This window comes from Porites lutea, chromosome 3, assembly GCF_958299795.1.
Source record: "Porites lutea chromosome 3, jaPorLute2.1, whole genome shotgun sequence".
NCBI classification, from domain to species: Eukaryota; Metazoa; Cnidaria; class Anthozoa; order Scleractinia; family Poritidae; genus Porites; species Porites lutea.
The window spans coordinates 17,948,727-17,972,580 of record NC_133203.1 but is presented as its reverse complement, the minus strand read 5'-3'; the positions used below and the strand labels follow the sequence as shown (position 1 = coordinate 17,972,580).

Sequence of the window (23,854 nt, the reverse complement as noted above, 5' to 3'; positions counted from 1 at the left end):
GAAAATTTCTCAGCCCTTTAACTCTAAGAGTGATCATTATCAAGTTTCTCCTCTTAATATCGATGCTTTATAAAACTGTGGACACAAGAATTAAGGACATGATCACACAAGATAACTGCTTGATATTTTAACGAATTATCTCCACTACTTCTATAGTAAATGAATTGGGCGATAAATGAGAATATGAATTTTGATTTTACACTGTTCCCATCTCTCTGAACAATAGCCTATATACATATTTCTGAGGGAGTTAAATGCCACAGGTTGATCTCAGAAAGTAGAAACTGTGATAATCTATTCAGACTTGTTGACTTACAAGAATACATGACTGTAAATTTAAATTCTATAAAAGTGCTTCTTGTTAAATTTCTTAAGGGAATTGCTTATCCAGTCTTTCAACTTGTCCATGTCTAACTATTCAAGGCAATCGTGCTTCATATCAGGAAATGCTTTGTGGAGACGCCCTGGGTTTTTTTAAACACATCTTCTAGTTTGATGTGCTCAACAAGAAGCAATATGTCCTCTTCTATAGACATTCTTGTGTGTCGTCCAGATGGCTTCTTCACTGAAGTGATCTTGTCAAAATTATAGGGGATTGCATCTGATTTCTCCATGCTTCTGCTTTCTCTATCAATACTCTTGTCACTTATCTCGCCTCTATACAAATGACAATCATTTTTGAAGCTCTTGTTGTCATGTTCAATGTCTAGATCCATTGCGTGGTTTGTGTCAATTGCACCCTGGTGGTTCACGAACCTGTTCCAAATGGGAGAATAACTCATCCTCGGAGTCAGCAAACAATTTACTTGTGCTTGGAGATGCAGCATTGCAAAGGCATATTTTGGGCATTTGGAAATCTTGAAAAACAACAAAATATTTGTACAATCTGATCACACGCTTTCCATCGCCAAGCTTAATTGCATCATTGTGGTTAGCTCTTCGAAACAACAGTACTAACAGTTGGTGTGTATAGTTTTAGATGTGGTCTTCTTCGTGACTGATGCTGGTACTGTTCCTTGGTGGAATAATGCCATGCTTTTCTCGCTCATGGTTTCTTAGGGCATGCGGGCGCAAATATCGTCCTCCACATTCCCTGCATCGCAGATCATTTCTTGTGGGGGCTTCAGGGCTCAGTTCTGGTACCTCGTTGACCTCATGCTTTTCCACAACTTGCCTGATTGTTTTGGTGACATACTCCTTCTTTGCATTGACATCAATTTGCATGCCACTGTACAAATTCTTCTTTAGCTCGTCTTCTACTGTTTCCATGCCAAAATGGTCAAGAGCACCAACAATCAAATATGCATCATAGACTTTATCCAGAAATTCAGCTGCTGCATAATAGTTGTTGTGAGGGTCAACTGTCACATTCCTTGCATCTATCGCATTCCTTGCTGCATAGAGTGTACCAGTGTCTCTTGCTGATGCTGTGCTGTACAGATTGTCCCAGATTACCTAATATTTATAAGCAATTATTTTCATTAATTGATGAATAATTTTCAACAGGATTCGCCTCAAACTCTCCCCCTTCTCTCATTTTTTCATTCGCCACTGGTTATAATTCTAAACTAGAGATGACCTTTTAACATGTTATTTTATTTTTGTGATTCCAATTCTGTGCTAATCACAGGAAATGAACATTATGATGAAGCTTTTACTTTTATTAATACCTGACCTCAGGAGGTACCGGTATAAGGTTTATTAATGCATAATTTTATTAGGACCATTTTGCTTACCAAGAGCCTGGTAAGCTGGGGTGCCAAAGGAAATGATCTGGGTGCCTATTTTTTGGATACAATGCCTGCGACAATTCACAGCCTCAGCATCTAGCATTTGAACTTCAGGCTTTGTGGGCTCAAATAGCCTTAATTATGGTAGAATCTCCTTTCTTGTGAGCCCCACCCCAAAGGCTGCTGCAAGTAAAAGCCAATAACTGATATTTAGGTAGAGAAGGGGGGTTTCAAAAGTTAATGTTGCATTAATAATCTGCTTGATTTTTTTTCATTGAAATAAATAGCTACTCAACATCTCCACTTACTTTTACCTACTCAGCTTGAGTGTGGGAATCTTCTGTCTTTGGGATTAACCCTTCTAGTCTTGTAGAGGGGGTTATTGCATCCAGCATTGCTGACTGAGCTTCTTTATGTCGTTCGAAAGTCAGGTAGTCACCTCCACTCAGTACTTTTATTCGCTTCTTGTTGGCATCATCAGTATCAGAATGACGAGGTACATAGGGATGAAGCCGTTGAAGAATATAAATCATGTCTTCTTCACACTGCTCATTTTTGCCTAATACACCAAGGTGAACCTGTTGTAGAAGATGCAAGTATTCAGTTCTTATCTTGTAATTTTCAGAGCCAAGTAGAGTTGTCCATAAGGTTCTGATCAGACAAGTTTTGCAACAAATTCCTACACTTAAGCTGCTGTTGTGCTCTTCTTCCCGTAGTTTAAAACAAAAGACATAATAAATGCCCTGAGGGGGACATTTAATACATTTTCTGAAACAAATATTTGATTGATCATGTACAGGAATTAAAAGATACCTTTTTAGTCTTTGTCTTCATTTGTTCCATGTGTTCATGATGTATCCTTGCTGGGAGATGGTCTTTAAAACCATGCAAGTGCTGGGATATTTAATGCCCACTTCTTCCCAACAAGAATGACCAATTCTTCAACAAGTTGAGCCTGCTCATCGACACTTGGTAGGAATGTTGTAAATGGCTCTTTCATGACATCACTCTAGGGTGCATCATTTGGCAGATGGTTCGGAGACACTCTGTTTTGAAATGCCACCAACTGAAAAATGTGGTGATCTTTGTTTCGGTTCTTCATTGTCATTTGTCGGGGTTTGCACCTTATATCCACATTGTCCCCAGTGAAGGAGTACCCAGGGTGCATGCCTATGGTTCTGCAACTCACCTTTGGCTTGAGAGTGTTCTTCTTCATTTCTTTCTCAATGAGGCTCCTCTCCTTATTTGAATCTTTCTCCACTGTTTCTTTCCAGACTTTCAAATCTTTATCAAACATCGTGTTCTTGGCTTTGTAACCCATGCTATGGTATAAAGATGACAATCTTTGGAGTCCAACTTTCTTCAAGAACTGGTGGAATCTAGGAGCTCTGTCCTTAAATTCATTATTAATCTTCTCCCATGTTATGCAGGCCAAATCTTCAGCGCTTGTGGCTCTTAGCAGTGAAGGTTCTCCTATGGAGCATAAATCTTTTATTTCTTGGTTGACACCATCACATGCTTCTTCATACAGTGCATCCCTCATGCCTTGGTGCTTCATTAGGGTAGCAGCAACAGACTTGAAAGTTCCAGTGGCCAGTTGCCTACCAGTGGTATACAAATCTTCCTTCAGATGTACCTTCCGAGGAAGGTGGTTAGGGAAATTGATGACAATCTGAGTGGGAAAATAGAATAAGTTTAATTAATTAAAACTTGTTAGTCTTTTAAAGCAACAGATCAATAGTTGATCTTTTAAAAGTCTACAGTAAAAGGTAAATTAATATAATGAGGTAAAGGTTTGTTTATGTTGCTTTGCTCTTTAGCTTGCTTACATCTCCATAAATGACATAATAAGCTCCAAATAAAATAAATGGACTCCATAAAAAGATGTCAGCCTTGATTCTTTATAAAAAAGGATTTGCTTACTAACAGAGAGTATAGTGCTGCAATATCAAAAGAAGATTTTTATATTTTTGTGTAAGACAATGTGTGTATGTCTTGAAGTTTGGAGGTAAATTTGGCTTAGAACAAAACAAAAATAAAAACTAACGTGATCATTGCCTGGCTAATAGACTCGCTCACAAGTAGAGCTTTTGAGCGCGTAGGATCCTACCACACCAGACCAGAAAACCGTGCGAACAACTTTGAGAAAGTCTACCTGAAGTCTTTCGAATCATTTTGATTAGCTAATGAGAGATCCGCCCGAACTACACAGTCGTGAAAAATTTCAAAGGCGAGAAAATTACTTACGTCCACCGATGAGCTCTTTTCTTCAGTATTTGCGAGTTGAGGCTTTGTCTGCATACAGGCATCTCTTGTCTTGAGAAGAGGTTTTGGCTCTGGGTCAGCATTGGTCACTTCTTTTACTGTCAACAAAGCTAAATCTGCCTCACTTGCAAATAAAGCTCTTCTCTTTGTCGAAGCTCTTCGCCTAATCGCACCTTGTTTTGGTGTATTTTCCTCCTCCATTCCATTACCAAACCATTGATCGATTTCGCGAGGTGCGAAAAGTATTTTCACAGTTTGACAGGCAGCACTGCATGCAGCATTCTGAGAAGTTCGCGCCCAAATGACGTCACTTGATGTGATTCTCTGCAAGGGAAACAAGTCGAGCTTTCGCTCGCGCCTCACGCTCGGTGCTCGTACGATCGCACTTTGCGCTCACTGTCGTGCTACGCACTCAAAAGCTCGATTTGTGAGCAAGTCTAGGAACTTACATAAATTTAAATTCCAATGTAACCAATATGTAAACAGCGTAAAAACAGTAAAATCTCTAATCTGTAAATCTGTTCAGAAAAGTGAATTTTCATGTCTAGCCAAAAAAAAGAGTTGTGAAGGTGGTATCTGCAACAGCAAAAATAAGTGCCATCAAGAACAAGCATTTGTACTTTGCAAACGCTGAGCAAAAGGTGTACTTACAATCTATTGGTCGTACACTAGATGCCTATTTGGCAAACAGTAGGTCAGAATCTAAGTGTTCCGAAGATGAAAAAGATAAGGAAATGATACCAGGTGAAGTAAATAACAAAAGACCGCTGGATATTGCACAAAAATGTTTGGAAGAACGATCATTATAGCCAGATGAAAACCATGTAAACCAATGCACTGAGACATCACTCTCCTACCAGATTTAGAAATGACAGGCAATCAACTGGTAGCGGTAGCGGTAGAAAAATATGAAGGCCCGTTCTGGTCAAAATTGCATGATTAATTTTTCCCTCCTGATGAATGAATTTGATGAGTACCTGCTATTAATATTTTGTCTGTTTGTAATTATTTTTTCCTATGCCTGTAATTATTTTCGTGTTCTTTTTAACTTTTCCATGCGTCACAATTATTTTTTCCTCACAAGGAATTAATTTTTTTATGTGCCGTCTTCATTATTACGCTTCTTTGAAATTATTTTTGTCCATTACACAAATTATTTTACAGTTGCGGATTAGTTTTTTGTCTGCTATAATAATTTTTTTTGGATAATTAATTGATTTTGTCCTACGCAACTCATAATATAATAATAATTTAATTTTTTCCATTCGAGAATTATTTTTTTCTTAGTCATAATTATTTTTTCGTAGTTTTGGCAAATGTCCCATAAGCCTCTGCGGCGAAGCTCTTGCCATGTGCTTTCTGAAACAAACATGGCGTCTTCAAACCATTCCAACAACGATCCCGCTTCTATTCAGTCCATTGCTAGCACTGCAATCAGCCACATCCAACAGCTTGTTTCACTAGTGGAACAAAGGCCAACAGCGGCATCAACGTCTTCAAACGAGCTGCAAGTAGCGACTCCACGAGCTGGTACTGCTTTGGAGGAATTACGAAGGCGATTCCCAACAGTTTCAGCAAGGTCAAGCAGGAATGCTGCAACAGGAAGGTATGAAAGATCCAATACTTTCCGACCGTATCCTAACGTAAGACGCACAGTTGGGAGACCATTGACGTCTGAAACAGTCTCGAAAGATATTGTAATCTTGGATTTTGGAAGAGAGAAAATACCAACAAAATCCGAGAAAGCTGAATTGGAAAGATCCGGCAGAATCATTTTGGGTTTTGACATCAATAGAAAGTGCAGGGTTCGAAATAATACCTGTCTACCTGTCGATTTCAGGTAATTTTAGGAAGTGACAGGTAAAAAATATTGATGCCTGTCGCTGGCGACAGGTAAGAAAAACCTCAATAATTCATAATTTATCAATTTGAATAATATTTCCATCCATTTTCCACCAGCATGCGTGCTCACTCGTTCAGTTCATCGGAGTTCTCGCACGGGACTCGCACGGTATATGCGGTAGTTACTAGACTCTACTCAATAAAAACGAGATGCTGCAATCTTTGTAGTGCGCATGACAAGATAACAAATGCCATATGACTTGCTTTGCTTCTTCGTCGATCGAAACATTATAATCAGATAATGATATGGATCGCTTTCTGCTAAAGCGAAAAAGTGCTAACGAAGCGGAAGTGGAAGAAGTTCATGTAGAAGAGAATTTGGCAGCACCGACAACGAAACGTAATAATGTACGAGTATTCAGGTTCAATGAGAAATGGAAAGATGGGCGCCCGTGGTTGTCGTTGGAGGATGGAAAGATGTTCTGTTCTTACTGCAAAGTGTTTGACAAAACAAGCAGAAACAAATTCATCAAAGGTTGTGAATCGATGCGCATGGAGAATGTCCGCTCACATGAAGCAAGCAATGCTCATAAAACTAGCCACTCGGCGTTCTAAAACAGTAAAAAACGTCCAGCAGAGCAGCCCATCGTCAAAGCGCTGATTAACATGGAAAACCACAACACTGACCTCATGAAAAAACTGTTCACAACTGCGTTTTTTGAGGCCAAAAACGAAAATTGCTTCATTCATTGCTTCTATCATTTTATTACTAATATTGTCAATTGTAAAACCACAGTTCAATTTTGTTATCGCTAAAAAAAGGGAAATAAATGTTTAAATTATTGTTCAGCTTGGATGTTGGTGGAGACAGGTAAAAAAATATTTTACCTATCACCAGACACAGGTAAAGAGTCTGGGAACATTTCGACCCCTGAAGTGGGATGCCAAAACACTTCACAACGAAATATCACGTTTACTACTAGGTTATATGGAGGGACTGTATTTTGAAATCGTCAAGAATAGTGGCGGCACCCTGATAAGACCAAATCTCCCTGCAGGAAAAGACATTGATGCTAAGCTTCTACTCAAATTAATTGCCCCGTCAGGATGGGTATATCTTAGACTGCTAGAGGAGCTACCATATTCTTTCATGGATCCTAGTGATAAAAAACTTTTTGTTTCTCCTTTTGCTGTTGAAGACACAGGTGATCCGGGTGATCCAGGCTTGTGTATAGACTTGACCGATACTCCAGATGGAGAACGATTGTGTCGTCAAAACTCAGCAAATGGCACTGAATCCTCTAATCCAGACGAAAGTTCAACACTCAATGCCAATGAGAGTCAGTCACAATCGAGTTCTTTGAACATTAACTCGATCATCAGGGGTGCTAAAGAGGGACAGTTGAGTGACCCCGTAGAGGTGCTGAAATATCTACAGAAGGAGATAGTAACTGGAAGACCCTTAGAAATCACAAGCTCAGAAGACACCATTGAAGGAGAAACAAATTACATAACAGTCGACAGACAATATACTAGAAACAACATTTGCTGAACTTTCAATATATATCCAACTACAGACTAACATTTCAGGTGGACTTTATGGGAGAGGAATGTGTAGATTATGGTGGGCCACGAAAAGAATGGATAAGATTAACGAACCAAGCCATAAAACAAAAATACTTTGACCATGGTTTAAGGCCATTGTTGGCAGAAGATTATTTTAATGTTGGAATAATGATGGCAATAGCCATGCTTCAAAATGGTCAGCTGCCTTTGTTTGTAGAGGAGGATAGTCTGCAGCAAATTGTTTCTGAAGGCGTGTGTTTGGATCCTTGTGTTGCCAAACTTCAACATGGTCTCGAAGTGCTGGGAATGTTATCAGCCCTTCAGGAGCTGCCAATGTTGATTCATCTCCTGAGACCTCAAGGACAGCAGAAGCTTGGAGTGCAAATGCTGCTTCACATTTTGAAGCCACAGTTTTCAGAGGAGGGGTCTAATGCACTCAAAAAGGAAAAAGAAGTTTATCAACTCTTTGTTAGATATGTTTTACGCTTGCTCCGTCGTTGGAGTTCATATCACCCACAGAATTGAAAGTTACAAGTCAGCAAGGACTTAGTGAAGGGCAACACCCAAATGTGGAGGGTGGCTTCCTGCCTCTAGCTCATACCGGCACCAATTTGCTTCAGGTTCCAAGACCGACTGATGCATTGCCTTTGCCCTCTACCCAGAGACTGTTTGCCCTGTATGACTTGGCATTCTCGCAGTGTTACTTTGGCAAGAAGTAAAATGGTTTAGAGTTACAAGCCTAGATTGCTTTATTGATTTATGTTATCAAAAAGTCACCAAATTTAGTAAGTTGAGTTGTCTTCATTAATGCAAGTAAAGATATATTATTCTTAACATTTTTGAAGAAATTGAATTTAAAGTTTTTCACCGACAATGTCATTTTTGTTATTATTTTGTGGGTCAGTTATTTGCCAAGGGTGGAGATACATACTTTTTGCAACTCCTCTTATTTTGAAAGGAAAGTACTTTTTTATAGGAGCTTGCTTAATATTAAGTATGACAGTTTTAGTGACCAGCATCATTGATTAGTGTCCTGAGACACTCCTTTCTTCAAGGAATGTTTTGTTACTGTTAGTTATATAGGTTAATAAACATGTTGATTTGTCTGTGTGTTGTCATATAATTTACCTTAAATAAACACTACATAACAGTCACCTTGAACCCGTAAAGCAAGGACTAGAGATGAAAAAGAATGTTCATTGTAACAATTGAGAACATTTGAGGGGGAAAACCTTCCCACTACATTATGTACCAAGCAAAGGAAACTTGTTTCATCCTCTTTTTTAAATAGTTAAGTGATTTAATGTGGAACTCAATCACCCTTCCACCAAAAACAATAACCTTTCGGTTTCACTGATTTTATGTAGGATTGGCAGTAGTCTGAGTTCAAGGTACTGCACTATCACTACCCATCCCTTAGGGAAACCCAGGGAAGCGAACGGAGTTAGTGTAGGATGCTGTTTATGGGGTTGTCCAGGCAATCAAATCCCCCTCCCAGAGGGGGATCATGTTGAGCAACATGAAAACACTCCAGAGTAAAAAACGGTACCATAATAGAGCTTTCTTGACTTGACTAACAGAAGTAAAGTTTGATTAAAAATTACATTTTTAACTGTGAAATTATTCTCATTTGTTGTGAACAATACAATATAATAACAAAAAGATAATTGGGAACGCGTTTTTTCAACAATATTATTTTGATTTTTCAACTTGCCACATGGCTAGATTGTCAGTGTGTGTTCTTGCTTCTAATATGAAGTACCACTAGGGATTGGATTAGCACTTACAGAATGTCTATAACAATAGTGGCAACCATTTCAGTCTGTGTGGTAAGACTATACAAGGAGGGGGAGAGGGGTACTCTCCTATATAGGCAATATAGGTATGTGCCGCCCTTAAGGGTGTGGTTTTGAAGTCGTTTTGGTCTTAAAATGTGCATAGGATTTCACATTATGGTTTTAACTCGAGTATGGTTTATACCCGGTTTGGAAGTAAAACAAACAAATGTAAACGTTTTCAACCCAAACTGAATTAACAAGACAGAGAACCGAGTAAAACATATCATTCAAGTTTCACAGCTTATTCTTGTTCACTTCTGAGGTTGGGTTTTAAAATGCATGTGGAAAAGTGGCAATTTTTAGTCTGAAATAGGGTGAGGGTTTCGAGAACCAGTGACACATCCCCACCAAGAATTGTGAGGAGTACCTCCTGGCGCCTATAAAGGCACACAACAGATTAAAACACAATAAGCCCTAATCACACTACCTAAATCAGACATATATAAGTCCATGCAGTGCATGACTTTTGGATACTAAAACTCCTTCATTTCCCCAACCTTCCGGGTAAAATAATATTATTGTTCTTCAAATCCCGCTGAAAGTCTCCATACAACACTGTACTTGCCTGAGGTCTCCCCTAGGAGATGGTTAAGTGCATAAGCATAATAAATAAAATTGCATCGCTGATTATTGATTCCTGATACGGTGTAATCACCCCATGAGACACAACAGTGAGACATAATTGGACAATTAAAAGTATTTAATAAGATATTCTAAAATGAGGCCTTTTCATAGACAACATCATTTTACCAAAACTTCAGTTTGCTGTTTTTCACTGGTAGAACTGGTAAAAGGTAGACAGTCCATTAATCTGAGGAACTTCTCAACAACAATGGCCCTTAGTATGGCTGCAGGCCACTTTGTATCTTGGAATTTTTGAAATGGGATTTTTACTATACTGTGTTTAGTCCAAATTTTATTTTGATTTATTTTTGCGTTCACTTCCTTTTTGGACACTACGTGACTACTTATATCATGTTAGTTTCGGATGGTCACATGACCACAGCAAAAGCAGATCACCACGTGTTTTCAAGTGTAGTGTTATAGAGCAAATGTTTTGAATTTCTCATCGATTGCATCGCACAGAATGTAAGTAGTTTTGCTCTTTAGTGTCGCTTTAGGTTTATTTAGGTTTTCTTTAGGTTTATTTGTCATTTTTGCTTATTTTATGTTCAGTTTTCACCGTTCATGACCAGTGATCACCGATCGAACCAAGCACGAGAAACTTGGCGATTAAAGACAGATTAATAGTCCAATCAACGCGTCGAAATTTCTGTGTCGACCCCAACATTGTGAAAAATTCTACAAAGTACGAAGAGAAAACTGTGTTTTCACCTGGATTCTCGAGAAAACGAACGCTCCGAACCGACCGAACGGAATCGCAGGAATCTCTGGACTGGACCGTGCGATAGTGGATCGCGGAATGGACCCTGAGGACTCAGCGAAAGGAGCAGTTGGATACTCCCTACGCCAGGACCCCGTACCAAATACTCAAATTGATTTTGGTGAACTTGTGTATCAACGCGAAATAAGCGAACAACGCAGACTTGCATCTTTGTGGAACAAGGAATCTAAAGAAGTTGCCTTTGAAACACAGCAGCTCCAAACTCTCCTCTACACTAATTGGGAGCACTTGTCCGCCCGCAAAATAGTAGATCGTTTAGCTATCATTTGGAAATCCTTTGAGACTGTACACTCGAAGTACCTGCCAGGCATACGTGACAGCAAACGACTACAAGAAGTACAGCAAAGGTTCAAGTCCCTCAAAGAACAGATGATGTTTACAATAGAAGAATGCGAAACCCAAATACGGACTGATCAAGAAACACAAAAACGTGATGATGAACGCTCCATTAAAAGTCACAAGTCGCACCAGTCTCAGAGCTCCACTACTTCAAGATCCTCTTCGTCGTCCCGGAAAGAAAGGTTTAGAGCCATGCTTTTAGCAAAAAAGAAATTGGAGTTAGCGAAGAGTAGGGCACAAGAGGAAGCTGAGTTGGCGAAGAGTAAGGCTCAACAAGAAGCCGAATTGGTCAAAGCAGAGCATGAGCGGAGCGCAAAGAAGGAATTGAGACTACTCGAGGACGAAGCCGTTCTAGCTGAGCTGGACTGGAAGATTGAAAATGAGTTCGACGAGGAAACTGGTGTTGTTAATGGTGTGGACAATATTGTTCAGACAACCTATCCCATTGAGGAGAAACCACTGGGACAGTCACCTCAAATTCAACTTGATGATTCAGAACCCCGAACACCAAAAATCCCAGCACCGACACCCAAACCTTCACTGCCTCTTATACCTGTCAGTTGCTCCACCCCCCAAGACACAGCACCTGGTTCGTGCAAGGAAAAGCCAGCCACTGAGGTCAAATCCAATATTGCCGATACTGCAAACAAGGGAGCACTGCCAGTCACTGAATGCCAGCAGCCACCATACCAAGCCCCACGAACCTTCCAGTATAGACCTAAGTCTCAGCCAGAAGACAAAGTAATAGAGCAAGCCCCTAAAGACCATGTAGCAGCCATGTGGAAGGTACAGCTTCTGAACGGAATCTCTCCTACACCCTTTAATGGCAACCCAGCAGACTTCCCGTTCTTCAAAGAACAGGCACATACTCACCTTGAAAGTGAGCTACTAACTGATGCGCAGCGGGTAGAGTACTTACCGAAGTTCCTGAAAGGAGAAGCCTTGGAGGTCATCAAAAGAAACCGAGGCTCCTCCTATAGTGAGCTAATGAAGATCTTAGAGGAACGCTTTGGTCGCCCTATTCAGGTGACGCAAGCCTGCATCGAAGAGTTAGTCTCAGGCCCCAAACTTGCCTATGGTGACAACATGGGTCTGCTTAATTTTGCCGAGAAGCTGAACACTTCAACCAAGGTTCTGAAGGGAGATGTGGAACGCGAAGCAAGCGTAGCTACCAATTTGAGAAGAATCGTAAACAGACTCCCAAATGATTTAATCACCAAGTGGCAGACCGAAAACTACGAGATTGTTAGCCGTGGTGGAACTGCACGACTAAAGGACATTGCAAAATTTGTGAAAAGGCAAGCGTCAATAAGGAATGACCCAGTGTTTGGAATGCAGCCGCAAAGGGGAGAAAACAGGACAAACAAGTCCCCCCCCAAAGCTTCTAAAGGATCGGACCTGCCCACGAAAAATGCTACGATCAACGCCACATCGCTTAAGAACGCCCCCAAGAAAGAGAACTCTGCAAACTGTGCAATTTGCAAGTCTACTCCCCACCGACTCCAGGAGTGCCCAATCGTCAAACAGTGTGACCGTGTAGCCGTGCGTCGACAATATGCAGCATCGTATGGGTTCTGCTTTAACTGTGGTTGCCATAATCCCGATCACAGTGGTACTTCCTGTCCTGAGCCACCAGCTTGTTCTCTGTGTCCTGGACACCACTTACCAATACTGCATAGGGACAACAACAATGGACGCAGAACTCCTGGAAACAAGAACACTCATAACCCCACTAACCGATACAGTACTCCGACTGCTGACCCAATAACCCGGCAACCACAAATGGAGCAAGGCACAAGACAGCCGCCCAGCGACAGGCCACAGACTTCGATTACATCTGCCGGTGTCAGCACCACAAGAGCCCAAGTTTTGTTAAATGTAGTTCCTGTAACCATTACTGCAGAGAACGGTGGTTCCCTTTCTACATATGCATTTCTTGACAATGGCTGTACCGATACCCTCATTGACAAAGAGCTTGCTGATCATCTTGACCTGAAAGGGATCTCGGAGCAAATCGGGATTAAGACTATTACGAACAGCGAGGAGCTGGTGGAGAGTCGACGCGTTTCCTTTACTCTCAGTCCTGTAGAAGCATACGGTGAAGACATTGATGTTAATGAAGCTTACGTTCTCCCTGACCTGAATCAATCAGAACGAGTTTTGCCGGGGACAGTAGATGTCCATAAGTATCCGCACCTTCAAGACCTTACATTCCCAGTGGTGGACTTTGAACGAGTCTCGATCATTGTGGGGAGTAACGTCCCTGTTGCACACTTGCAGAAGGAAGTCAGAATCCCGAAAGACAACAAGAGCGGCCTCTACGGTTATCGGTACCCTCTCGGTTGGAGCATTTCAGGTCCATTGACTATCGCTGGGACAAGAAGAGCTGAGCTCAATTTCATCTCTGTTGGACACAAACCTGACGACTTTGTTGAAAGGTTTTGGAAGATCGAAGACTATGGAACATTGAAAGCAGGAGAGAAGCCCTTATCTGTGGAAGACAAACGAGCCCTAAAAATCATTGAAGAAACTACTACCCTTGTAGACGGGCATTATGAAGTTGGCCTACTATGGAAGGAAGATCAGCCAAAGCTGCCAAACAATCGCATTTTAGCTGAAAGACGAGCAGAATTGCTTAGACGACGCCTGACCAAAGCAGGAAATGAGCAAATGGCTGCTAAGTACCGTGGAGTCATGACTGAGTACATCTCGAAGGGTTATGCACGCAAATTGTCCCCTGAAGAAGCAGCTAGAGAAAGCTCGATAACTTGGTACTTACCTCATCATCCAGTGACTAATCCCAACAAACCTGACAAGCTCCGTATCGTCTTCGATGCCGCATCTGAGTATGAAGGAACATCTCTAAACAAGAATCTCGTTCAAGGGCCAGACATGACAAACAGTCTCGTTGGTGTGCTGCTGCGATTTCGACAGGGGCATGTAGGGGTAGCCGCTGATGTCGAGGCAATGTTTCATCAAGTGCGTGTGCGTAAACAAGATCAAGAAGCTCTACGATTCCTCTGGTGGACAGATGATTACGACAAACCCCCGGATGTCTATGTTATGGAAGTACACATATTTGGAGCAACCTCGTCCCCTTGCGTTGCAAATTGGGCCCTGAGAAGAACAGCCAGTGACAATGCTGAAAGGTTCAACCCGCAAGTTGTTGCAACTGTTGACAGGAACTTTTATGTTGACGATGCTCTGCCATCCTTCAGTGAGGAGAATACAGCATCTACTGTAGCATCGGACCTAGTGAAAATCCTGAATCACGGTGGCTTCAACCTTACGAAATTCATGACGAACAGTAAGAATGTTTTGGCAACCATTCCCACCGAGAAAAGAGCCACACCAGATCTGAATCTTGACTTAGACGAACTGCCAGTGGAAAGGGCGCTAGGGATTCGCTGGTTTGCTGAAACAGATGAGCTTGGATTTGACATCAAGAACTTGAATCGACCCGAAACAAAGCGTGGAGTACTGTCCGCCGTTTGTTCCCTGTATGACCCTCTTGGGTTTGCTGCGCCTGTGGCCCTTACTGCCAGAGTAATTATCCAGGATATGTGGAAGGCTAAGGTAGACTGGGACCAGCCACTCGAAGAAAACTTCTTAGCCAGATGGAAGTCTTGGACCTCACAGCTGTCATCCCTCTCTGCACTGCGCATCCCACGTTGCTACTTGCCAGCTGGAACAGATGCTTCCAAATGCAAACTACAGCTGCATATCTTCTCTGATGCCTCTGAAATTGGCTACGGTGCATCTGCGTATCTAAGAGTCGAGAATCCAGATGGGTCTATTCACTGCTCGTTTGTTGTGGGGAAAGCAAGAAATGCACCTGTCAAGTTCACAAGCATTCCAAGGCTTGAACTCCAAGCTGCTGTTCTGTCTACACGCTTGAATAAGATGCTGAGAGAAGAGTTGGACCTTCCTATTCAGAGCACCAAGTTCTGGACAGACAGCGAAATAGTTCTCCACTACTTGAAGAATGAAAGGCGTCGTTTCCAGACCTATGTCGCTAATCGAGTCGAAGAAATCAGAGGAAACTCACAGCCAGACGACTGGAACCACGTGCCAGGTGTCTTGAACCCAGCCGACGATGCGTCACGTGGCTTGAACCCCTCTGAGCTAAACCTTGATCACCGCTGGCTACGAGGACCAGAGTTCTTATGGCAACCTGAATCCTTTTGGCCCAACGCAAGCCTTCGAGAAGTCCCCGATGAAGGCCTAGAGCTTAAGAAAGAAACCCATGCTAACTGTACTGACATAAACACCAATGTCAAGACCCGCCAGGCAAGCGTACAGTCTAATTGCCCCCCCGCCACACCTGTTGAGACCACCATGCAACAAATAATAAGCACCTCCTCTGATTGGAACCGTCTCAGACGTCAAGTGGCTTGGCTCACACGCTTCACTCATTTCATCCGTGACCGGAAGACTGTCCACACAGGTCATCTGACTTTAGAAGATTACGATGCTGCTACCTTATCCATCGCAAAGATCGTCCAGCACGCAGCCTACGATCAAGAGATCAAGGATCTAAAGACCAGGGGCGAAGTCAGGGGATCCAGTAAGATCGCTAGTTTGAACCCAATGCAAGACGACCATGGTGTTTTGAGAGTCAAGGGACGTATAGCATCACCACCAGCTGCTGACACTGCCAGGAATCAAATAATACTGCCCAGAGATCATCCAGCGACAGTCCTGATGGTCCGCCACACCCATGCATCAATTGGTCACCTGGGGCGTGAACACCTCATAGCAAGGGTTCGAGAGACGTTCTGGATCCCACAAATAAGGGTGTTAACACGTTCTGTCCTGGGTCGGTGTCTTGTTTGTAAGAAGTTGAATGCCAAGCCGATGACTCAGCAAATGGCTCCCCTGCCAAGAAGCCGGATGATGGCGTACGAACCCCCATTCTCCTACACAGGAATGGATCTATTCGGTCCTTTATACGTCAAGCATGGAAGAGGAACAGCCAAACGGTGGTGCTGCTTATTTACCTGCCTGACGACACGTAGTGTACATCTTGAATTGGTTCACTCGATGGACACAAACGACTTCATAATGTGTCTGCGACGATTTATAAACCGTCGTGGTGAAGTGACTGAACTAAGGTGTGACAGAGGATCAAATTTTGTCGGCGGTGAACGAGAGCTGAGAGAGTCGATCGAGCAGTGGAACCAGCAACAAATTGTGCAAGAGCTTCTACAACGAGGGTGCAAATGGGTCTTCCAGCCGCCAACTGCTTCTAGCATGTCTGGGATTTGGGAGCGGATGGTGCGAAGTGCTAAGACTGTTCTGAAGTCTATCCTAGGGACCCAAGTAGTTACGGAAGCAGTTCTTCAGACGCTGTTGACTGAAGTTGAACGAGTGTTAAATGGGCGAGCGCTCACCGCCAATTCAGACGACCCAAATGACCTTCAGCCACTCACGCCAGCGCATTTCTTAATGCAGAGGAAGACTATCTGCCTACCCCCTGGCATATTTGAGAAAGCAGATCAGTATCACAGAAGGAAATGGAGGCAGGTACAATTTCTGGCAGACCTATTTTGGAAGAGGTGGTTGCGTGAGTATTTACCTACCCTGCAAGCCCGAGGAAAGTGGAGAAAGGTCTTACCTAACTTGAAGCCGAAGGCCCTTGTCCTGTTAGTTGATGACAACGTGCCGAGAGGATGCTGGAAACTTGGACGAGTCCTAGAGGTCTTCCCTGGCCCCGACGGCCTGGTGCGCACAGCGAAAGTCAAGACAAAGGACTCTGTGTTCATCCGACCTATTCAGAAGCTATGCCTACTGGAGAACGATCTTGAGAATAATTAGTCTAGGCTAGTGACGTTGGGCCTACCTACTGGGTTGTCCCAAGGCCGGCGGAATGTTTAGTCCAAATTTTATTTTGATTTATTTTTGCGTTCACTTCCTTTTTGGACACTACGTGACTACTTATATCATGTTAGTTTCGGATGGTCACATGACCACAGCAAAAGCAGATCACCACGTGTTTTCAAGTGTAGTGTTATAGAGCAAATGTTTTGAATTTCTCATCGATTGCATCGCACAGAATGTAAGTAGTTTTGCTCTTTAGTGTCGCTTTAGGTTTATTTAGGTTTTCTTTAGGTTTATTTGTCATTTTTGCTTATTTTATGTTCAGTTTTCACCGTTCATGACCAGTGATCACCGATCGAACCAAGCACGAGAAACTTGGCGATTAAAGACAGATTAATAGTCCAATCAACGCGTCGAAATTTCTGTGTCGACCCCAACATACTGTAATAATTAAAATACAGTAAAAATACAATTTGAGTGTACAAATAACAACTGTCAATAGCAATCTTGCTGAAGTATACAAGTATGGACCCATTTGGGATTTACATCGCCCATAGTAATACAACAATAGTGTTTGTGTGATTGGTTCAATTCACCCTAGAATACTTAACTAGAGCAAAGAAATCCATTAACGACCTCAATGCATTGCAAGTAAATATCTTTTCCACTGTTTCCATCATTTGTGAGAGGATCTGGAAGTTCTCCTTTCTGTTCTTCTGAAAGGCTGACCAATGGTGGATCAATCTCTACCTGATAATCCTCAACCTCCACTGAAAGCACACCATCTCGATCTACCCCCAAATGTTCAATCTCAGCCTCACTCAGTGCAGTATGTCCAGAGTGCAAGTTCTCTAACATACCCCTCTCCCACATTTGAAGTGGTGAATGGTTTCGTTCAGTTGATACTGGCCGATTATTCATTTGACTGACAAGCTCCTCTAGAGAATTCTGTATTCTTGGAATGTAGATGTGATGTAAGCTGAAAATATGAACATCATTTAGGACATTAAGGTTGCCTTCATCTTCCAGTTGTTGAAAAACACGGGAATAGAATGCTAACACCCCAGAATAGACATCACGATGTGTTCTCTCAACTCGAGAGTTATGGACAGATGATCCAGTAATGATGCTGCCTCTGGCTGGTCCGCCGTGCTGTATCATGTAGGCACCAACATGATAATTCTCCATACTGTAGTCACATCGGACGCGTGAGGGTAACCCCCATTTCTGCACCGCATTTTGAAACAAAGAAAGGACTGTTTCTGCTTTGTTATTGTCTCTGCAAGCAGCATACAGAATTAACCTTGTTTTCCCATCAATACAGACGTGTTATCAACTTGTACCTTATTAATTTGTGGCCCGAATCTATATGCCATAGGCTGTTAGGGGTTGGTACATAATATTTTCTACCGTGAATAGTCATTCTCCAGCGCAGGGCAGTTCCAACAGGATCCATACGTCTTAAACAATCACTTACTCTCCATCTTTGAATGCTCCAGCCTCTACTCCTCAGGGCTCCTATAAATCGTCTCCTACCAATGTTGGGGGTAAGGGGTCCGGTGCTTGAACTGCCAGGTACGCTTCTGTAAATTTCATCCAGTTCGTCATCTGATATTTCTGAATGGGCTGGGGTGTTCACACCGAGTTCTCTTCGTCGCCGCTGAAGGGTTGAAAGACTAACCTGAAGAATGCGAGCAATTGCTTCCCAAGAAAAATAAAGCGATTGTAAGTGTTCCAGTTGGTCTTTAGTTATTTCATAGCGTTTACGGCCTCGTCCTGTCTGTGAAAGATTCAGCGGTGCAGAATAAGATATATCCAGTGAGTCATAAAAGTCTACATTGTTGCGGCCTTCTATACGACTTGAAAGCAAATCAGTTATGTGGGTTAAAGAATTCTTCAGGTGCTGCACAGGAACTTGAATCGCATTTGACGGAATACCAGTAGCATTTGTGAAACCATTCGACATGTCATTCAGCAGAAGTGACAACGTGCCCGAAGCATCCACTAATCGACTCCTCGTTTGAATCAGAACGTCTGTCTCTAACTCATCAACACTAGCCAACAGATTAAGAACGCTTTTTAGATTCTTTAAGAAAAGTGCGAACCCACGTTCATTTCTCTCTCATAACACCACTGGGCGTGACCGACGAGTATGAGCCGCCATGTTTGTTTTAGGTGCATTACCGCAGAGGCTTATGGGACATTTGCCAAAACTACGAAAAAATAATTATGACTAAGAAAAAAATAATTCTCGAATGGAAAAAATTAAATTATCATTATATTATGAGTTGCGTAGGACAAAATCAATTAATTATCCCAAAAAAATTATTATAGCAGACAAAAAACTAATCCGCAACCGTAAAATAATTTGTGTAATGGACAAAAATAATTTCAAAGAAGCGTAATAATAAAGACGGCACATAAAAAAATTAATTCCTTGTGAGGAAAAAATAATTGTGACGCATGGAAAAGTTAAAAAGAACACGAAAATAATTACAGGCATAGGAAAAAATAATTACAAACAGACAAAATATTAATAGCAGGTACTCATCAAATTAATTCATCAAGAGGGAAAAATTAATCATGCAATTTTGACCAGAACGGGCCTTCATAGAAAAAGGTTTGCCTTGTCTAGATGTGAATTCTGTTGTCCTACTGGATATTCTTCGAGAGGTTGTGTGGAACTGGTCTGCTTTTGTAGTTTAGTTTGTTAGAGTCACAGTTTGAGAAGGAAGATATTCCCAAGAAGTGTTTGATCAATTCTTGTTGACTTTGCTAGCCAGCTGCCTAACCTTAGATTATCGAATGACGAATTTCAAGTACCTGAACAGTCGCGTGCAGCATACTTGTCAGAAGTAGCAGAGAAAGAAGTATGCATAGATAACATTATTAAGGAGGATAGTAGCGATGACGAGAACGATTATGGAGGTGCTGGCGGTGGCTGTGATGAGGGCCCTCTAAAATAAAGCTGATTAAGGACAAGGGAAAACGGTTAGAAAAATCTGAATTTGAATTGAAGGGTTTGTATGAAAGGCGAAAATCTCAGAAGACAGATGAGAACATGCCATCCTTATATGTCAATGGTCCACCTGTTACTACCCATACTGATTTCCTTAACAAACACCAGACACAACTGCAAACAAAATTTAGACCATGACCGCTCCAGCAAATGCAAATAATTAAAAATTGGGATCAATGCTTTTCATGTCTTTACTGCATCTCTAGATATTATAAGTGTAACTTTGATAATGTGAAGTCACTAAGGATTGCGTTTGGTCTAGATTTCAGTAAATTTTATGGCCGTAGTAAACTTAAAGCCCTGCTAATTTGAACAGTTTGTGCCTCTCTTGAGTACCATTAGTTCACTCTACACTGAAATTCATGTACTAATTAAGGGGTGGGGGAATCCATGTGGGTGACTTTTTTTCACACGTGTGGGTGACTTTAATGAAATTTTAATGTCTTGTTCCCAGTTGGGTGTGTATGGTCAGTCACAGTTGTCAATAATTATTAACATATAGGATATGAACTTACAATATTGTCTAGTCCCCACTATTAACATCAAACAAGACCTTCATCAGACTGTAGAAAATTGTATTTATGTGTCGAATTTTCTTAGTAGAAAACAGCACTAAAAAATGCTTTTTTCCCTGGACTCCTATGTCCACTTTTGTGAAATCTCCAAAGAGAGTTATTTTTGAGACTACTTTCACAATAAATTGTGCATGTTAGCTTATTTTCTTCAAAAAAAAAAATGGATATTAAAATCATTTATTTGTAATCAGATGGAAGTGGCTACCCTAATTTCTTTTAATTCTTTTTTTTTTTTTGGTTTCTTGGCTGCTGGCGAGCTAGGGCCTCTTGTTCTTGCTGTAAAAAAAAGGAGAGAAAATGAACGCAAGGAAATGGTGACAAAAAATAGGGAGGTAAGATGCAGTCCTGCTCAAGGAGGGTTGGGACTCTTTTTAGGGTAGTCATGTCATTAAAATATAGGACTAATGTACATTTTACATCTTCCATTTTGATTGTCCCTTCTATTAAAGAGATATTAGTAATATTACTCTTGCTGTAAAAAATGCAGTCAAGCAATGGCCATTCCTGCCTTGCTCATCTTTTCTTCTGGATGAACTACCAGATCCATGGCCCCAAACGGATATGGGTCAATAACCCATTAAGCCTTATCTCACAGAATACTGAGCCGTTTTCCGCGAATGCGGTATGTTTAGAAGTAACGAAATGTTCATTAAAAATAAAGAAATCGTGAACAAAAATGCCGTGTTTAGGTTGAAATTATCCTTTCCAAATGTTTCGGGCCTTGCCCTTCATCAGTGGAATTACCAGTTCGTTGAAACCATTGCAAGGTTTATATACTATAGGTTTAGTAAGCCAAAAGTGGTTTGCTCAACATTCCACCTATAGAAAAAGTGCTTACCTGTAAGTCATCCCTCAGATTAGCCTCCTTGTAAACTTTTATGAGATCCTCCAGTGTTACTTCGTAAATGCTCTTTCTCTACGACAGAAACAGTCTTAACATTTTACTTAAGTGTCTTGGCATAAGCTGAATTATTTTGTTACCTTGTTACTCTTGGGTGTATAATTTTTTGTATCCCCAGGATACTGTTGACGAATAGTGTCAACTATTTTGGGGTGATATATGAGGCATGACCCACCCTCTGCCATTTTGATACTGAAAAAGGAAAAGAAAGATACATTTCAATGTGCTAGGTGTTAGGTATTTGTGTAGAAGTGTTTAGGATTGGTTACTAATCTAAAGATTTTCATTACTGCAGTGATCAGCTTCAGTCTTAACATAAACTCATGAAGATGTAGACCCTACTTCTTAGAGTGAGGGCAGTGGTGGTGACTAAGTAGCACAAGGAATTGATTACACTAGTCTGCTCCGTAGTAGAAAAAAAACGGTTTATAGCAAAAGGGTAAGCCCATTTCAAAACTGACTAAGGTCGACGGAGATGAACAATGGATAAACCTACTTATTGGAGATTCCCAGTGTAAAGTTTGTGCGATCAAAATGTCAAAAGAGAGAAAAACATGGAAGCAGAGTATTATATTTTGTTCCTAATTTGGATCGAAAAGCCACAAACTTGGCATTCTCTTGCGATTTGCAGCTGCACGGAGTGTTGATCAAATGGAGTGCACGTGGAATGCAGTTGCAAATTTCACACCTTCAGTATACTCTTCTATGTTCCCAACCGAATGCGTTATCTTGCTGTTGATTTAAATCCGACTGCAAAAAGTTATAAATGACATCACGGATTCTAAAGAAAATCAGACCCCGTTTTAAAGGCATCGTTTCAAGATTTTTTACCGCCAAAAACGTAAACATTTCCCTGTAAATAAACAATCAGATTTCTTTGTTGGGCCCATGGGTCTTCCTTGATAAAGATCTCGTGTTAACCAGCAGGTCTCTCAGGTTTACAGGTAACTCAAGGCTGAAAAAGAAAACGTATTGAAATAATTAACAAAAGTAGAAGGCAAAAGAAGAAAGAGTTCCTAAACTATTTGGATAAACTGAAGTCAAGAGACTTGCCCGCTTTCACACAAAAGGTTTGACAGAGTTCGATGGCTTCTGCATTACTTTCCATGATCTATTTTGGAAAACACGAATGTTTGGATCATAAGAAGCTTAATGGGAGAACTTACAAAAAGATGAACATGGCTTACCTTATGGGTTCCAATACACTGTAAAGTCTGCTAGATCAGCGCGCAAGATATCATGATGAAGCACTCAAACAGAAATTCAACGCGCATGCGGACAGTTACCGATGCGTGATTATGGGCCTGCAACTCCAATATGGGGTCGCAAAATGGCGCCCTTGAAAACAAAATTTACCCTTCAATTTCTTCAAAAGTAGCGCAAGGAAGAATCTCACCTTTTCGGAGTTCATTAGTGTTATGCTTGATCTTTTCATTTCTGCCTTATGTTCTTATACAAGTTATGTAATCTGAATATAATACATTTCATGAATATTTCAGAACAGGTGCGTTTGGAATTTATTTAACTACAATTATCATGTGGCATGGGGATTTGCATTCTCACCTTAATTTCCCAGTTTTGTTTTTTCCATGCATGGCACGGACCTACACTAAGCTAAGCACAGCCTCAAAACTGGAGGATTAGATTAGAGAAGGAAAGTGGGTTGAAAAATTCCACTATTAGCACTATTTCTTTGAACCTCCTTGATTTCATGGTGCTTTTCTTGCAAGGCAATGAAAATTGCTTACCACTTCCTTCAAAGCTTGTAGTTTCTTCATCTGACAGATCGGATTCACGCTTTTCTTGATGCTGTCAATAACATATGGAGGATGGATGGACAAGTTTTCCTTGTAGATTGCGTCTATCTTTTTGAAAAATTCCATAACTTTAAGGGTTGAGAGGAATGCGATAGAGACTTTTTATTTGAAATTTACCGGTAATAAAGTTAATGGATCTGACCATTGTCTACAGTTAACAGTAAAGAACAATTTGTTCTTCAGCATTATTGGATTTGGTGGATCGAAAATTAATCAATGTGTATGCAGGTTAAATTCTGAAGGTTTGGCAAATAAAGTTGACCTCCTGTTTATGCTGTGTTATACAGGGTGCCTTCATCCCCTCCTTAGGTTCCCAAAAACTAGTCACCATTGTAAGATATTGAGAAATAAAGACGAGAAAGCTGTCATGTAAATGAGGAACGTGATTCCTTTCAAGAGCTTGTAGAGTCATTTTGGAAAAAGGAACGGTTTGTGTGAAGACTGTACCAGAAGCTGCTTGGGGTTGCAGTTAACGGAGAACTTACTTTTAAAGAACATGTCGATTAACTTTGTAAGAAAATTAGCCCCAAAATTGGCCTTTTGAACAAGATGCGTTCCTACCTACCAATTAGAGAAAGAGAATTTTTCTACAATGTCCTAATTAAACCAACAATAATGTATGGGAACATGGTGTGCACCTCTTGGTCTAACAATGATCTCCAGGGAATTTTACGACTGCAGAAAAGGTCTGCATGAATAACTCTTGGTGTAGATTCAAGATCAAGGACAGAAAATTT

At 41.2% G+C, this 23,854-nt stretch overlaps 1 protein-coding gene and 1 pseudogene across 2 annotated transcripts; one reads left to right on the top strand and one right to left on the bottom strand.

Annotated features, from left to right (window-relative positions):
* Nucleotides 1-434: 434 nt before the first annotated feature.
* LOC140931756 (uncharacterized) lies at nucleotides 435-4,196 on the bottom strand (annotated as a pseudogene).
* A 5,950-nt stretch (nucleotides 4,197-10,146) lies between these two features.
* LOC140930638 (uncharacterized) lies at nucleotides 10,147-17,210 on the top strand. 2 transcript variants are annotated; one of them, XR_012164875.1, is made up of 2 exons: nucleotides 10,147-17,043; nucleotides 17,131-17,210. XR_012164875.1 is itself a non-coding variant. In XM_073380358.1 (2 exons), exon 2 carries the CDS (start codon nucleotides 10,665-10,667, stop codon nucleotides 16,800-16,802), a length of 6,138 nt encoding a protein of 2,045 aa, XP_073236459.1. In that variant the 5' UTR covers nucleotides 10,147-10,330; nucleotides 10,418-10,664; the 3' UTR covers nucleotides 16,803-17,210. The 2 variants fall into 2 exon arrangements, 1 of the variants encoding a protein (XP_073236459.1); XM_073380358.1 differs by having other exon boundaries at nucleotides 10,147-10,330; nucleotides 10,418-17,210.
* Nucleotides 17,211-23,854: the final 6,644 nt, after the last annotated feature.

Bases quoted from the DNA above. Each gene is read 5' to 3' on its own strand.
- LOC140930638 (XM_073380358.1), top strand. From the start codon at position 10,665: ATGGACCCTGAGGACTCAGCGAAAGGAGCAGTTGGATACTCCCTACGC.